This window comes from Lampris incognitus, chromosome 10 (assembly GCF_029633865.1).
Source record: "Lampris incognitus isolate fLamInc1 chromosome 10, fLamInc1.hap2, whole genome shotgun sequence".
Classification (NCBI taxonomy): Eukaryota; Metazoa; Chordata; class Actinopteri; order Lampriformes; family Lampridae; genus Lampris; species Lampris incognitus.
In genome coordinates, this window is record NC_079220.1 from 38,881,705 (window position 1) to 38,897,474 (window position 15,770).

Genomic DNA, 15,770 nt, shown 5'->3' on the forward strand with positions numbered 1-15,770 from the left:
GTTTTGTAGAAATGTTTGCAAATTTATTAAAAATAAAAAACTGAAATATTGCATGTACATAAATATTCACACCCTTTGCTATGACACTCAAAATTGAGCTCAGGTTCATCCTGTTTCCACTGATCATCCTTGAGATGTTTCTACATCTTGATTGGAGTCCACCCATAGTAAATTCAATTGATTGGACATGATTTGGAAAGGCACACACCTGTCTATATAAGGTCCCACTGTTGACAGTGCATGTCAGAGCAGAAACCAAGCCATGAAGTCAAAGGAATTGTCTTTGGACCTCCGAGACAGGATTGTATCGAGGCACAGATCTGGGGAAGGGTACAAAAAAAAATTCTACAGCTTAGAAGGTCCCGAAGGACATAGTGGTCTCCATCATTCGTAAATGGAAGAAGTTTGGATCCACCAGGACTCTTCCTAGAGCTGGCCGCCCAGACAAACTGAGCAATCGGGGGAGAAGGGCCTTGGTCAGGGAGGTGACCAAGAACCCGATGGTCACTCTGACAGAGCTCCAGCGTTCCTCTGTGGAGATGGGAGAACCTTCCAGAAGGACAACCATCTCTGCAGCACTCCGCCAATCAGACTGTTATAGTAGAGTGGCCAGACGGAAGCCTCAGCTCAGTAAAAGGCACATGACAGCCTGCTTGGAGTTTGCCAGAAAGCACCTAAAGGATTCTCAGACCATGAGAAACAAGATTCTCTGGTCTGATGAAAGCAAGATTGAACTCTTTGGCCTGAATGCCAAACGTCACGTCTGGAGGAAACCAGGCACCTCTCATTACCTTGCTAATACCATCCCTACAGTGAAGCATGGTGGTGGCAGCGTCATGCTGTGGGGATGTTTTTCAGCGGCAGGAACTGGGAGACTAGTCAGGATCAAGGGAAAGATGAATTGAGCAAAGTACAGAGAGATCCTTGATGAAAACCTGCTCCAGAGCGCTCAGGACCTCAGACTGGGGCGAAGGTTTACCTTTCAACATTACAATGACCCTAAGCACACAGCCAAGACAATGAAGGCGTGGCTTCGGGACAAGTCTGTGAATGTCCTTGAGTGGCCCAGCCAGAGCCCAGACATGAACCCCATTGAACATCTCTGGAAAGACCTAAAAATAGCTGTGCAGCGACGCTCCCCATCCAACCTTACAGAGCTCGAGAGGATCTGCAGAGAAGAATGGGAGAAATACCCCAAATATAGGTGTGCCAAGCTTGTAGCTTCATACCCAAGAAGACTTGAGGCTGTAATCGCTGCCAAGGGTGCCTAAACCAAGTACTGAGTAAAGGGTGTGAATACTTATGTACATGCAATATTTCAGTTTTTTATTTTTAATAAATTTGCAAAAATTTCTACAAAACATTTTTTCACTTTGTCATTATGGGGTATTGTATGTAGATTGATGAGAAAAAAGAGGAATTTAATCCATTTTGGAATAAGGCTGTAACATAACAAAATGTGGGGAAAGTGAAGGGGTTTGAATACTTTCCAGATGCACTGTATATAAGGATGCTTGCTGCAATAAAGAGTAGTCAGACGTGATATTGTCTCCTGTCAATTTCCTATAAGACCACTGTAAGAGTGACTATAGTGAAACCACAAAGTATTACATGGTGTCAGAATAGCGGACTCATCGTCTACCATTCCAAATGGATTCCTCGGGTGTTCCAATACCGAGACTGGATTGGGACTCGACCAATTTACTGGAGTCGTGGAGAAGGTTCAAGTAACATGTGCAGCTAATGTTCACTGGACCACTGAAGGCAAAGAGCGAGGGGGATAAGTGCAGCTACCTCCTTCTGTGGGTCGGAGACAAAGGACAGGATATTTTCAATACGTGGACACTGACAGCGGACCAGGCAAAGGTAATGCAAACATACTATGATAAATTCGAGGAGTATGTTATCCCGAAAGCTAACCCAATCTTTGTTGGATATAAATTTCAAGAGAGAATGCAAGGTGCTAGCGAATCGTTTGAACAATTTGTAACAGACTTGAAACTGCTAGTCAAAGACTGCGGCTAGGCTAATGCAGACGAAATGGTTAGTGACCGTATTGTTTTCGCAACCAACTCGCCTAAAGCCCGAGAGAAACGGCTTAGCCATGGAGCTACACTAGACTTAGCAAAAGTGTTGGACATCGCGCGTTCACATGAGCTAGCACAAGAGCAGATGAAAGTTATGGTGAACAATCACGCGCCATCAGCTAGCCATGCAGTCCATGCAGTGAGCCACGGCAAGACACACAGAGACACTCCGAAAAACAACAGAGTTAAATTCAAGTTAGACACAGGTGCTCAGGTCAACATTATTCCAGCTAACCGTTTTCACAAACTGTTTGGAAGTGTGTTACTAAAGCCCACAGCCTGCCCTCTCACAGGCTATGGTGGTGAACCGCTTAATGTTAAAGGGACCTGTAATCTGATCTGTAAGTACAAGGGCACTGCCATGACACTTGAATTTTACATAGTCAGCACCCAAGCGCCACCTGTCTTAGGACTGAAAGCCTGCTTGACAAGGATCTAATCAAGCTGGTCCTGTCTGTTAATGCTGCACAAGCTGAAAGCTGTGATGTAATGAAGGAATTTGCAGATGTTTTTAGGGGATCGGACAGTTTCCAGGTGAATGCAGCATACACCTGGACTCCACAGCCACACCAGTCATATACCCACCACGGAGAATCCCATTCACTCTCCGCAGCCATCTGAGGGACGAGCTGGATGACATGGAAAAGGCCGAAATAATCGCCAAGGTGACCGAGCCTACAGACTGGGTGAATGCGTTGGTGGTGGTAGAGAAGCCCCACACAGGCAAACTGAGGATATGCCTAGATCCCCGCGATTTGAATAAAGCCATCAAAAGACCACACTACCCACTTCCCATGCTGGATGACAACACCCCAAAACTGGCAGGAGCGCAGTTCTTCAGTGTCATGGATGCAAGGTCAGGCTACTGGGCAATTAAGCTAACACACATATCCTCCATGTTAACGACATTCAATACTGTGGTTGGCCGATACAGGCTCCTCCGCCTGCCTTTTGGCATCATTTCGGCACAGGATGAGTTCCAGAGAAAAATAGACGAAACCTATGAAGGGCTGAGTGGCATCGCTGCAATCGTCGATGACATCCTGGTCTATGGCCAGACCAAGGAGGAGTATGATGCCAACCTGCGAGCCAAGCTGGAGAGGACCAGAGAGAGGGGAGTGCGTCTCAACCCGGAAAAGAGCAAGATCTGCGTCACAGAGGTCAGTTACTTTGGACACAGGCTCACACAAGACGGTATCAAACCGAACCCCGAAAAGGTAAAAGCCATGAAGGAGATGGAGCCACCACAGAACAAGGCTGAGCTGGAGACTATTCTGGGGATGGTGAACTACCTGGCTTGATTCGCCCCCAGGCTGTCTGAAGTAAATGCACCCCTCCGCCAGCTCCTGAAGCAAAGCAGTGAGTTTGTATGGGATGAAATGCACCACTCTGCTTTCCAGCAGATGAAGGACATCATCACACGCGAGCCAGGACCTGTGCTCACCTACTATGACCCCAACAGGGAGCTGAGGCTCCAAGTCGACACGTCTAAGAGTGGCTTAGGGGCAGTGCTCCTACAGGAAGGTAAGCCCATCGCGTATGCTTCCAAATCATTCACAGCCACAGAAGAAAACTATGCTCAAATAGAGAAAGAGCTATTTGCTATTCTCTTTGGGTGTAAACGTTTTCACAAATACGTCTACGGGCGCAAGGTCATCGTAGAATCAGATCACAAGCCATTGCAGTCGATACTGAGAAAGCCCCTTGCGGTAGCTTCTCCACGCTTGCAATGAATGATCCTACAGCAGCAGAAATATGACATCGCCATCATCCATCGTCCAGGTAAAGATATTCCTGTCGCAGACACTCTCCAAGAAGTCAATAGCCTACAATGACCACACTCTAAGTGAGGGCATGGATACTCAGGTTCACACAGTCATTAGCAACCTGCCAGTGAATGACAGAAAGTTTGCTGACATCAGAGCAGCAACTGAACAGGACACTAAGCTCACCATGTTGAAGCAGACGATACTGTCAGGATGGCCTGAGGTGAGAAAAAGATGCCCGCCCACCATAGCTGAATACTGGAACCACAGGGATGAAGTATCCGAAATGGATGGGATCCTATTCAAAGGGGAGAAAACCATCGTCCCGCACTCTCTCAGTGCAAACATGCTTACATGCATACACACTTCACACCAGGGCTTGGAGAAAAGTAAGCAGAGAGCCAGAGACATCCTGTTCTGGCCAGGAATGGGAAAAGAAATTGAGGCCATGGTGGAGAAGTGTGCCATCTGCCTTGAACATCGAAAATCAAACCCAAAAGAGCCAATGATGTCACACGAAATTCCAGAAAGGCCATGGCAAGGCATTGCCACTGATCTGTTTTCCTGGAAGGGAGAGGACTATGTAGTAGCTGTTGATTACCACAACAGGTACTTCGAGCTTGAGAGGCTGTATTCTACCACCTCATCAGCGGTGATCCGAAAGCTGAAAGCCATGTTCTCCTGGAATGGCGTTCCTGAAAAGGTCATCTCGGATAACAGCCTCCAATATAGCTCAAAGGAATTCAAGAACTTTTCGAGTGCATGGGACTTCAGACACACAAAAACAAGCCCCCACTACCCACAAAGCAACGGGCTTGCAGAAAAAACAGTCCAGACCATCAAAGCGATGCTGGACAAGGCAAAGGCTGAAAAGACGGATCCCTACCTCAGTCTGCTGGAGTACTGGAACACTCCAGTAGATGGCTTCAAGTCACCAGCACAGCTACTTATGAGCCGAAGGCTGAGATCTATTCTCTTCACCACAGCAACACACCTGCAACTGCAGGTCGCCTGCCAAAAGTCAGTGAGAGAGAGGCAAGAACAGCGGCAACTCCAGCAGCGCTGGTACTACAACTGAAATGCCAGGCTGCTGTCAGCATTACAGGCCAGAGACACCGTACACTACCAACTGGAAAATGGACAGTGGAAACCTGCAACCATCCTGCAACCTGCAGATACGGACAGGTCTTACCACATCCGCACTGATGAGGGCCAAACTTACCGCCGCAACCGCCGTTGCCTCCTGCAGACCAAAGAATGTGAACCTCAACACACAGCTGAAGTGTGTGACAGGCTGGACATTCAAATGACCCAGAACTTAACTGCAGACACCACTGGCACTGAGGACTCTGCCATTGACCTTGTGTCACTACCAGGTCTGGGCGCAGAGTCAAGTCGAGAAAAGTGCTGGATTTGTAATTGTAAAGGGTGTAGGCAGATTGCTGCCCTATAAAAAAAAAGAAGAAAAAACATCATGTTACAATGTTCATTGAATTGCAAATGCAAAAAACTGAAATGCAGTTGAAATGTGTTTGTTCAACATACCTATTACTTACCTGTTACTTACCTGTTCTGCAAGGAGAAAAGGGCAAATGCACTGTTAAGCATATTGTTCAAGTGAAACTTTGAAAGGTGAAAGTATTATGATTAGATCTGCGTTAGTCGTCATGTACTGTAAGTGATAAATGTTGTCACAGAATTACTAAAGTTATTTTCTAATGTTATGTTCTTTCATTACAAAAGAAGGGGGATGTAATATCCTGTAGCTAGACATAGCCTAGGATATAATTGGCTGACACAACGCCTCATTTGCATACATCAGGGTTATATAAGGATGCTTGCTGCATGAATAAAACACACAAGATGGACGCTGCAATAGAGAGTAGTCAGACGTGATATCGTCTCCTGTCAATTTCCTATAAGACCACTGTAAGAGTGACTATAGTGAAACCACAAGGGTATTACAGCGCCACGCATCCAGCTTGGAACCAGGAGTGGACTCAACAGAAAAATGTCCAAAGGGTGGCAGGGTAACCGGTTTGTCCTCTGCCATACCACGGGAGCCAGGAGTAAAGCTAACCGGCATTTGCTCGGCCAACTCTTCCACTGGAGAACAGTTTCGGTCTTCAGCCGAAAACAGTGCGGCCTCATCAGATACTTGACCAAGAGGCACCGGTAAGCCAAGAACCCCTTTAATAATTAGCGCCTCTATAAGCGCTGCTTTCAGGTCCCTTTTGGGAAGAGAGCCTGAGACAGAGACGCCATAATGTCCAGCAATCTCACATAGATCTTTTCTCCTACATTCATCCAGCTGAGTTAGCATAGGATTAGCTGTAAACGCGTGTAAATCAAACGTTGCCATCGCTAAAACAAATGACAAACAAATACCATAAATGGGCTGAATGTAAATTAGCCTCCGTTATGATCTCAACACTACAGCTACTCAACCCGTTGCTTTATTAACTCACACAACAATTCCAACAAAGTCATGTCCAGCAGTGGAAAAATACGGCAAGCTGGAAACAAAGTACGATTAGCCTTACAAATAAACAAACTTCCCCGGTTCCTGCCTAGTTGGAACTTCAACGACCTGTCTTCTCGGAGCGTGTCGGGCTTGGGGCTACTTTAAAGGCTGAACTTTGGCTGCCTGAGCCCCGACTTTTGTTTACTTAATTTACAATAAATCCACAAATTTCACTAGCATTGTGTCAATTTGCCCTCTTTATTTTAACCTGTGCTGTCAGCAGGCTTGGCATACAACACAGGGAAGATGCATGCCAATGTGTCCTAGACAGAAACAATCTGCAAGTGAGTTCAGGTTCTCCACCTGCAAAGGCAATCTTTATTAATTATCAGGAACTGCTTATAATAATGCCGTCCTTTTGATGATCTGTGGGATGACAAGAACAGAGGGTTTTCCCATTCCCTCTATTTGCCATGAAGCTTCGGGCCAGGTTACGACAGTAGTCATTGCAACATATGAAAATTAAAAGAAATAACTGACCTTTTTATGAAGTTGTGGTGACATCAAATAAGTCATATTTTTGGAGGATATCAATTCTGAGTATGCACAAAGAAAGCCCTTATTGTCAGATGTTATCTTTGCAACTTTCCAACTTCTAATCCCACTATGACATAAATCTATCTCTACTGTGTTGTTGAATAAAGGCTTAACAAATACCAAAAACACCTTGGTAGGAAGGAGAGAAACTCACAGGGAAAGTCCTGAACTTCCTTGTGTGTGCAGAGATTAGCATCTGTGGTCTTCAGCTCCAAAGACACAGTGATCCCTGTAGATGCTTTGTAGATGAGAGACACCAGAGTTTTGGAAGCCAGGGGAACATGGATGGAAAAGATCCTGAGACAAAGAAAAGAGAGGTAACAAGATGCATGGCTTGGAGTGTTTCAGTTTTAAATGGAAAGGAATAAACAGCATTCACAAAATTAACTACTCATAAAATGCCAGCAAGATAAGCAGAAAACAGGAGAAAAACCACACAGATCAACCTTAAATCATTAAAGAGATCAGGGTTACAGAATGTAAATGCAAGCAAGAGTGAAATAAGGGAAACAAATGACAGAGTGAATAAACTATATAAGTTGGATGATTAAAAGAATTCAAGAACTTGAAGTTATATTATCGACCATTTCACTCATCATGACAAAATGCTACAGGAAATAAAAATAAAGTACATCCTCTAGGTATTAATGTAACATCAAACCCACAGCATGAGTTGTGTTCATTTTCTCGTTTTTGAGAAATGCTTAGAACAAACACAGTTTTGGTGGCCAAGGTCTATGATACGAACACAGAGAACAAAGGGGGGAGTCAGAAGTGAAACTACCATATACGTATATGCAGCTAATGCAGCTTTATTGGGGCCAACAACAGTTTAAGGCCCGCACCCAGACCCCTCTTTATCTCGCTACTATCATACAAAGATCTCGAGCACCGAGTCTACGGTACACAGCGTTCAGAATGTGCAAAGTGTGCCCACACATAATTATGGACATATTTATGGACTACTGTGTAGTAATTATGGACTACTGCATAGCAAAATACACACAGAAGAGTTAGTTAGCTGGCAAAGTGTCAAGACTTCACACAGTGAACATTCCAGGGAGTGTGCCTATGATGCAAGTAGAACTTATCTATTATTGATTTGAATAAAAAACCTACACACTTGCGTTTGGTATTTCTAAGGCCTTTAAGCAGACATGAATAATGTTGTCAATGTGCGGGTGCACCATCACTGATTGTTTTCATCTGTGTCAAGGTGCGCTGTCGTCAATTATGTTTTCATCTGTTAATGGTGCTCCGACACCAGATGTTGTTAACTAGGCTGGTGTATCACTATCTTGGTCTTGCTATTATGACTCCTCTTCTATAGCAGGCAGTCTCTTAGAAATTATTTCATTTAGGCATCAACTGTGCAGAGCATTTTGCTGTGGCTGGTCATTTTAAAGCTGCATGCTTTTACATCTTTCATTCACTACTGACATGACATTATGTTACGTCTGATTGAGTTGGGCAGGCTGGGGCCACTTTGTCTGTCTTACACTGACCATCTTACATTGACTGTCTTACATTGACCATCTTACACTGGGCCCGGCGCTGACTCATGACGTCTGTGCGGAGAGTGGTCGGTTGGAATCAGACTGCATCACTGATCAGTAGGGGTGCTAACAATAATACTTTGCATGTGTGACAAGCGTTTGGGACTGCAAAGTTATGACACATTTAAACTTGTAATGTTGTTAGATTTGTACCAGGCTTTGTACCAGGAAATGATCAAATTTGCACAGAAATATTAATATCTCATTCAGGATTAATGTCTTCAATTGAAATAAAGCCATCTATTTCAGTTTTTCACTCAATAAACTCAAGAGTGAAATATATATTTAATGCAAATGTTGCAAGGTACTATATGTCCAACTGCTACAGATATCTTCAATTTGGATAAAATGGTAAAGTATATTTAGATATTACACACAAGTGTAAATTATTGCCACATCCAGGGCTAATATTAAGTGGGGAAAAAATTAGACAGGAAAAAAAATAACACCTAAGGCAAAAAGGGAGGACAAGAGCACACGCATGAGTGGTTATTACTCGCAATGGGATGAATCTTACGATAGGATTTGAGTCATGATGAGGAGTTCATGATTCGATTCAGCCACGACTCAATACAAAAAAAAAAGGCGTATGATTGCTGTTGTCCATTTATGACTGATCTATAAATCTTTTCAGCATCGGTTATGAACAGTCTTTTATACAGTGGAAAATTATGGAATTTATCATTAATTGAACTGAATTTAGCAAACATAGAGTATGACAATTGACCAACAAAAACTCCACCAGCATGGCAAGCCAAATTAGCTGAGCATACTGTCCTCACAATATTGAAGTGCTTTAAATCTAGACAACATTAATTAATTAATTAATTCATTCATTCATCTTCAGCTGCTTCTCCAGGGTAGGGTCGCGGTGACAGCAAGCTAAGTAGGGCACTCCAGGCGTCCCTCTCACCAGCAACACCTTCCAGCTCCTCTTGGGGGATCCCAAGGCGTTCCCAGGCCAGATTTGACATGAGTCCCTCCAGCAAGTTCTGGGTCTATCCGAGGGTCTCCTCCTATTTGGTCAAGCCCGGAAAACCTCCAAAGGAAGGTGCCCAGGAGGCATCCTGATCAGATGCCCGAACCACCTCAACTGGCTCCTTTTGACTATCTTACATTGTCCATCTTAGCAGGGTCAATGTAAGAGCTGCGAAGGAGCAACAGCTCTACTCCGACCTCCCTCCAGATGTCCAAGCTCCTCACCCTATCTCTAGGGCTGAGCCCAGACACCCTATGGAGGAAACTAATTTCAGCCGCTTGTATCAGCAATCTCACCCTTTCGGTCACTACCCAAAGCTCATAACCATAGGTGAGGGTTGGAACGAAGAATGACTGGTAAATTGAGAGCTTTGCCTTCCGGCTCAGCTCCCTCTTCACCACAACGGTCTGGTACAACGTCTGCATCACTGCTGATGTTGCACGAAGTCACCTGTCAATCTCCCGCTCCATCCTACCCTCACTTGTGAACAAGACCCCGAGATACTTGAACTCCTTCACTTGAGTCAACAACTCATCCCCAACCTGGAGGGGGCAATCCAACATTTTCTGGAACAGAACCATGGCCCCAGACTTGGAGGTGCTGACTCTCATCCCAGTCATTTTACACTCAGCTGCAAACTGCCCCAGTGCATGCTAGAGGTCGCGTTCTGATGAAGCCAACAAAACCACATCATCTGCTAAGAGCAGAGATGCAATTCTGGGTTCCCAAAATGGACACACTCCTCACCTTGGCTGTGCCTTGAGGTCATGTCCATGAATATCACAAACAGAATCAGAGACAAGGGAGAACCTTGGCAGAGTCCGACACCCACCGAAAACATGTTTGACTTTGTGCTGATGATGTGGACACAGCTCTCACTTTGGTTATACAAGAACCGGATGCTTTGTAGCAACTGCCCCGGTACCCCATACTCCCGCAGTACCCCCCCCCCCCAAGTGCCTCTGGGTACACGGTCGTAAGCCTTATCCAAGTTCTCAAAACACATGTAGACTGGCTGGTCAAATTCCCATGTCCCCCTCAGTACTTCCACAAATGTAAAGTGTTGGTCCGTTGTTCCACAGCCAGGACAGAACCCGCATTGTTCCTCCTGGATCTGAGGTTCAACAATTGGTCAGAGCCTCCTTTCCAGCACCCTATTGGACTTCTGTGTGACTCATGGATTGGCCATAACAAACACTATGTTCGAACATAAGGTAGTTCATAAGTGTACTTGGTACCAGAACACCTTTGGTCAAAGATCGATGATAGCCTTTGTGGTCGTATCATTAGACCTGTGGCCGTAGGTTTTGGACACTCGGGTGAAGAGAGGAGTAGAGCTGTCAACTGATCACCATTTGATGGTGAGTTGGATCAGATGGTGGGGAAGGCTGCTGGACAGACCTGGAAAACCCAAACATGTAGTGAGGGTGAACTGGGAACGTCTGGGAGAGGCCCCTGTCCATCAGGCCTTCAACCCCCACCTCCAGAAGAAGCTCTCGTGTATCCCGAAGGAGGCTGGAGACATGGAGTCTGAGTGGGCCATGTTCAAAGCCTCTATTGCAGATGCAGCAAGCAGGAGCTGTGGTCATAAGGTCATCGGTTCTTGTCGAGGTGGCAACCTAAGAACCCGGTGGTGGACACCGGTGGTGAGGGAAGCTGGAGGAGGCCTTTCGGGCTTGGTTGGCCCATGGGTCTCCTGAATCAGCAGACAGATACCAGGAGGCCAGAAGGGCTGTGGCTTTGGCGGCCGTGGAAGCAAAAACTCAGGTGTGGGAGGAGTTCGGCGAGGCTATGGAGGAGCACTTTCGGTTGGCATCAAGGAAGATCTGACAAACCATCCGGCGACTCAGGAAGGGGAAGCAGGGCTTGACTCAGGCTGTGTTCAGCCGGAAGGGGAACTGTTGACCTGGACTGGGGATGTTGCCGAGCGGTGGAAAGGACATTTTGAGGAACTCTTGAACCCAGCTAACACATCCTCAGTGGAGGAGGTAGAGTCTGAAGACTCAGGGGAAGCCCCACCCATATCCCTGGCAGAGGCCTCTGAAGTAGTTAAAAAGCTCCTCAGTGGCAAGTTGCCAGGTGTGGATGAGATTCGCCCTGAGTTGCTGAAGGCTCTGGACATTGTTGGGCTGTCTTGGCTGACAAGCCTCTTCAGTGTCATGTGGAGGTCAGGGACAGTAACTGTGGAGTGGCAGACTGGGGTGGTGGTTCCCATATTTAAAAAGGGGGACCAGAGGGTGTGCTCCAATTATCGGGGCATCGCATTGCTCAACCTCCCTGGGAAAGTCTACTCTAGATAACATAAAATAATAAATTACCTAACAAAAAAAACCCAAAACTACTTGCAAGGCAAGTCAAATTAGCTGGTCACAGCGTACTTTGTCCTAGTAAATTAAAGTGCATTAAAATAGGAGATGTCAGTTGACTACAGCGCCTCATGGGCATATCCTTTTTGAGAAGAATGATGATATAAATATTTTCTGACATTAGCAGAGATCTCTGAGCAGTCAAAATATTTGCTTCTGTTGAAATGACCCGCTCACTGGGCATGGAGATTGCTGGAATAGGGAGGAAGGCCAAATGGGGGCAGCATGGGTTAAACACGTGCATTCTTCTTTGACCATTCACCTGGACTATTATTGAGGTGAATAGACTGAACACTTCTGTACAATTGTATCTCTCTATCAACTTCTGTTTTTCTGCACTAGCTTGCCAACAGCTGCAAAAGATTTGCCAAATAGATCTTCCAGTGATGTCTTCTTGGTTGAAAGAGATTGATCCTCAATCAGTTCTTGCTCTGCTCTCTGTGCATGTCAGCCATAACAGATTCTTCTTTACAGGTCTAAAAATTGATTAAGCATGCAAATGTGTGTCTTATGCACAATGCTGTTCTAATACATAAAACATAATTCAACACATACTAGTCATTTAGTTCCCAGGTTCCCAGAGTGGCTCATTAATCATCAAATCTGCCAGCATTATATATATATATATATAAAAACCTCCTCTCTGCTACTGCCACCTCAGTAATTTCAGTCTGTCTGTCTTGTTTCTTCATATCATGTATGTGCTGTCCACTGTATCAGAGTGCAGCTCGCTTAGTGTGATTCATGTGTTGTTTTACATGTCAGCTGTTTTACTGACTATATTTCTGTGCTATAAACTCAACGAATATCTGACTATTGGCTGTTTAATGTTATCTTGTCACATACATATCAAGATTAACAATTATACATATTAACATTTGCCAAGCTAACATTTCATTTTTTTAAAGATTCTTTTTTCGACATTTTCTGCTTTATTTTAATGTGACAGTAGAGAGAGACAGGAGAGAGCGGGGATGACATGCAGCAAAGGGCCCAGGCTGGATTCGAATCCACACTGCTGCTGACAGATGCCTGCCGAATTAGTACATTGTAAACGTGGAAAGCCTAAAGTCAGCTTCTCGCCGGTGTTCAACATGCAGTTACCCATTTTGGCCAATGCTTAAAGCACTACAGCATGATCACAGTGGTGTCGATTCATTTTGTAGCTCTGGCAAATGAAAATGGAGGAGGTTTCAATGTCCAGCCTGGACAACAGCAAGCTGGAGGGGCTAGCTCAGGACATCCTGTCTGACTTGGTGGAGGATGCATGCCTGGGCTGTGCTTTGAGGTACACTGTGCTGTCAAGCAGGGCTACTTTTTCCTGGATGACACAGACCAAGAAAGCGTGAGGGACTTTGAAACTGTGGACCAGCCAGGAGTAGATGTGTTTGGCCAGGTGTACAACCAGTGGAAGAATAAAGAATGTATGTGCCCAAACTGAAGCCGGAGCATCGCTGCCTCATGCTTTGCCCTGCACCTGGAGAAATGCCTGGGAATGGGACACAACAGCAGCCGCATAGCCAACCACAGAATAGTCACTGGTAACAATAAGTCAGAAAGTGACCAAGAAGACAACAATGATGTGAATGACAATGACTGGTCCTATGGGACAGAAAATATCGCCAAGAAAAGGAAATCTGATAAGAATCCAAACCCGCCCAAAAGATCCAAATCATTCAAGCATAAGAGCGGCATGATGGGCCCCAGACGTCGTATGGACAACCAGGAGAGCCCATGCATGCTGATGAAGGAGGAGGCATTTCCTCAGTAACACAAACAATACTCTGACAGTTGTGTGCACACGCACACGCACACACACACACACATACACACACAGGAGAAGACCAATAACACTTCACCCGCCGTGCTCTTTGTTGTTAAGTCAATGGACATTAGTGTTGTAGGTGACATCTACAGTGTTTGCTGTTCGGCAGAAGCAGTCCAAAACCTTCCACAATTATACTTGACTTGTTTTTCTTTTCTTTTCACTAAATCGTTGTACAAACACTTGTTTTTTTCAGTTAATTTCGTTGTAAACTTATTTGCTGGATTCCAAAATAATGTGTATTTCTTCCTAGAAACGCTCTCACTGCACAGAGGATGCTTATGTAAGTCATCCGTGTGCCTGGCAGAGGCTGCCTTGTACACAGCTGCTGATGTTTCAAGGTCCCTTTAATTTTAGCACATAGTTTGTTTGGAAAAGAGGGGTTGTCATACAAAAATGGATCTTCTCACAGCCGTAGTAGTAATTTTCCGAAGTTGGTTAAAGCGGGGCGTCCGGGTAGCATAGCAGTCTATTCCGTTGCCTACCAACATGGGGATCACTGGTTCAAATCCCCGTGTTACCTCCGGCTTGGTCGGGCATCCCCACAGACACAACTGGCCGTGTCTGCGGGTGGGAAGCCGGATGTGGGTACGTGTCCTGGTCGCTGCGCTAGCGGATAGCGTGATCCTCCCATGCGCTACGTCCCCCTGGTGAAACTCCTCACTGTCAAGTGAAAAAAAGTGGCTGGCGACTCCACATGTATCAGAGGAGGCATGTCTGCAGCCTTCCCCAGATCGGCAGAGGGGGTGGAGCAGCGACCAGGTACAATTGGGGAGAAAAAGGGGAGGGAAATCCCCCTCCCCAAAAAAAAGATGGTTTGGGGAAAGAAATCGCGTAACCTTTCAGACAATCATGACTAAATGGTTTGTCTTTAATTTTCTCAGTAAATAAATCTGTCATTCATATGAACTCTCTTTCAATTGATCAACTGTGGAGACATGTTTTGAAATGTCCAGCAAATGCACCCATATTGTAAAAGCATGTTTGCTTTGAAAAGTGGGTTTCTGTTGTTTTGTTATTTGGTGGCAAGTTGGGCTTGTTTTCTAGCATTTGGAAATGTCTTTGTATGATGTATTGTCCAAAAAAAAAAGAACAGATGAGCCACCGGAACGCCCCCTAACATGTCTTTTTTTTATCAGTGCTGATCTTTAGTTTGTATACCTGTACTCCATCCATTATCCAAACCGCTTATCCTTACTCAGGGTTGCTGGGATGCTGGAGCCTATCCCAGCAGTCATTGGGCAGCAGGCAGGGAGACACCCTGGACAGGCTGCCAGGCCATCACAGTGAAATTGAGTCACAATTGAATCCACAATTGAAACTGAGTACATACATGTTTGTAAAAATACATGTTTGTAAATGTTTGTAAAAATTTGCGCGGCAATGTTTGTAAACAATGATATTGGTCTATAATGGAAAGCTTGACAGCGGATCATGTAGTTGGGGTTAGCCTTAACAAACTTTTATGACCATGAAAAATGAGGCCCTGATGCCAGCTGATATCTGGTCAATTTTTCAGAATGAGAGAGCTCAAAGACAAGCCCCCACAACTGAACTGCACCTCAGTGTATATACAGGAGTGCTGCCAATCCTTAAAGAATATGTTATGGTGTTCCGGGTGAGTTGAAGATTGAGTCCTCTGCTTATGGCTATGACAGTTTTACTCAGATGAATGCTATATTTCTCATCAAGCTTTTTACCTAACCAGAGTGAGAAGAAAAAAAAAGTTTTTAAATCATGAATTATGAGAATTGGATTATGATGATAAAAATGTTACAAAAGTCTGTGATGGCTGGCTCCAGAAAATAAAATGAAGCTATACTTGTAGTGAGCAGATTGTGTACAGTTTTTAATTACAGTAATGCCATGTCTAATAATTACTGAGACCACTTTGAGCAGGATGTCTGTAGGTCCTTAGATATGTCCTTTTATGCTTTTTCAAATTAAGAGGATTCCAAGTGAATCCTAGTATTTACTTTCTGAAGTCCTGTAGAAAGAAATATTAATGGTTTGCTTTATTACCCTACCTAAGAACTTACCCTGGTAGTTCTATTTTTTACCCAAAAAATAATTTATTTTCCCCCTTAGTTTTACAAAGGTCTTAACTATTAAATATAACTTACACCTGCT

The 15,770-nt window shown here is 44.8% G+C and overlaps 1 protein-coding gene and 1 pseudogene across 1 annotated transcript in view; one reads left to right on the plus strand and one right to left on the minus strand.

The window, feature by feature from the left end:
* The window catches only part of engase (endo-beta-N-acetylglucosaminidase), a 179,454-nt gene that overhangs the window by 35,475 nt on the left and 128,209 nt on the right, over window positions 1-15,770 (minus strand). Inside the window, exon 11 of the mRNA XM_056287749.1 lies at window positions 7,069-7,211. Coding sequence (XP_056143724.1) covers window positions 7,069-7,211 — 143 coding nt within the window. The remainder of the gene's footprint in view (window positions 1-7,068; window positions 7,212-15,770) is intronic.
* Window positions 12,991-13,586, plus strand: LOC130119294 (ataxin-7-like protein 3; annotated as a pseudogene).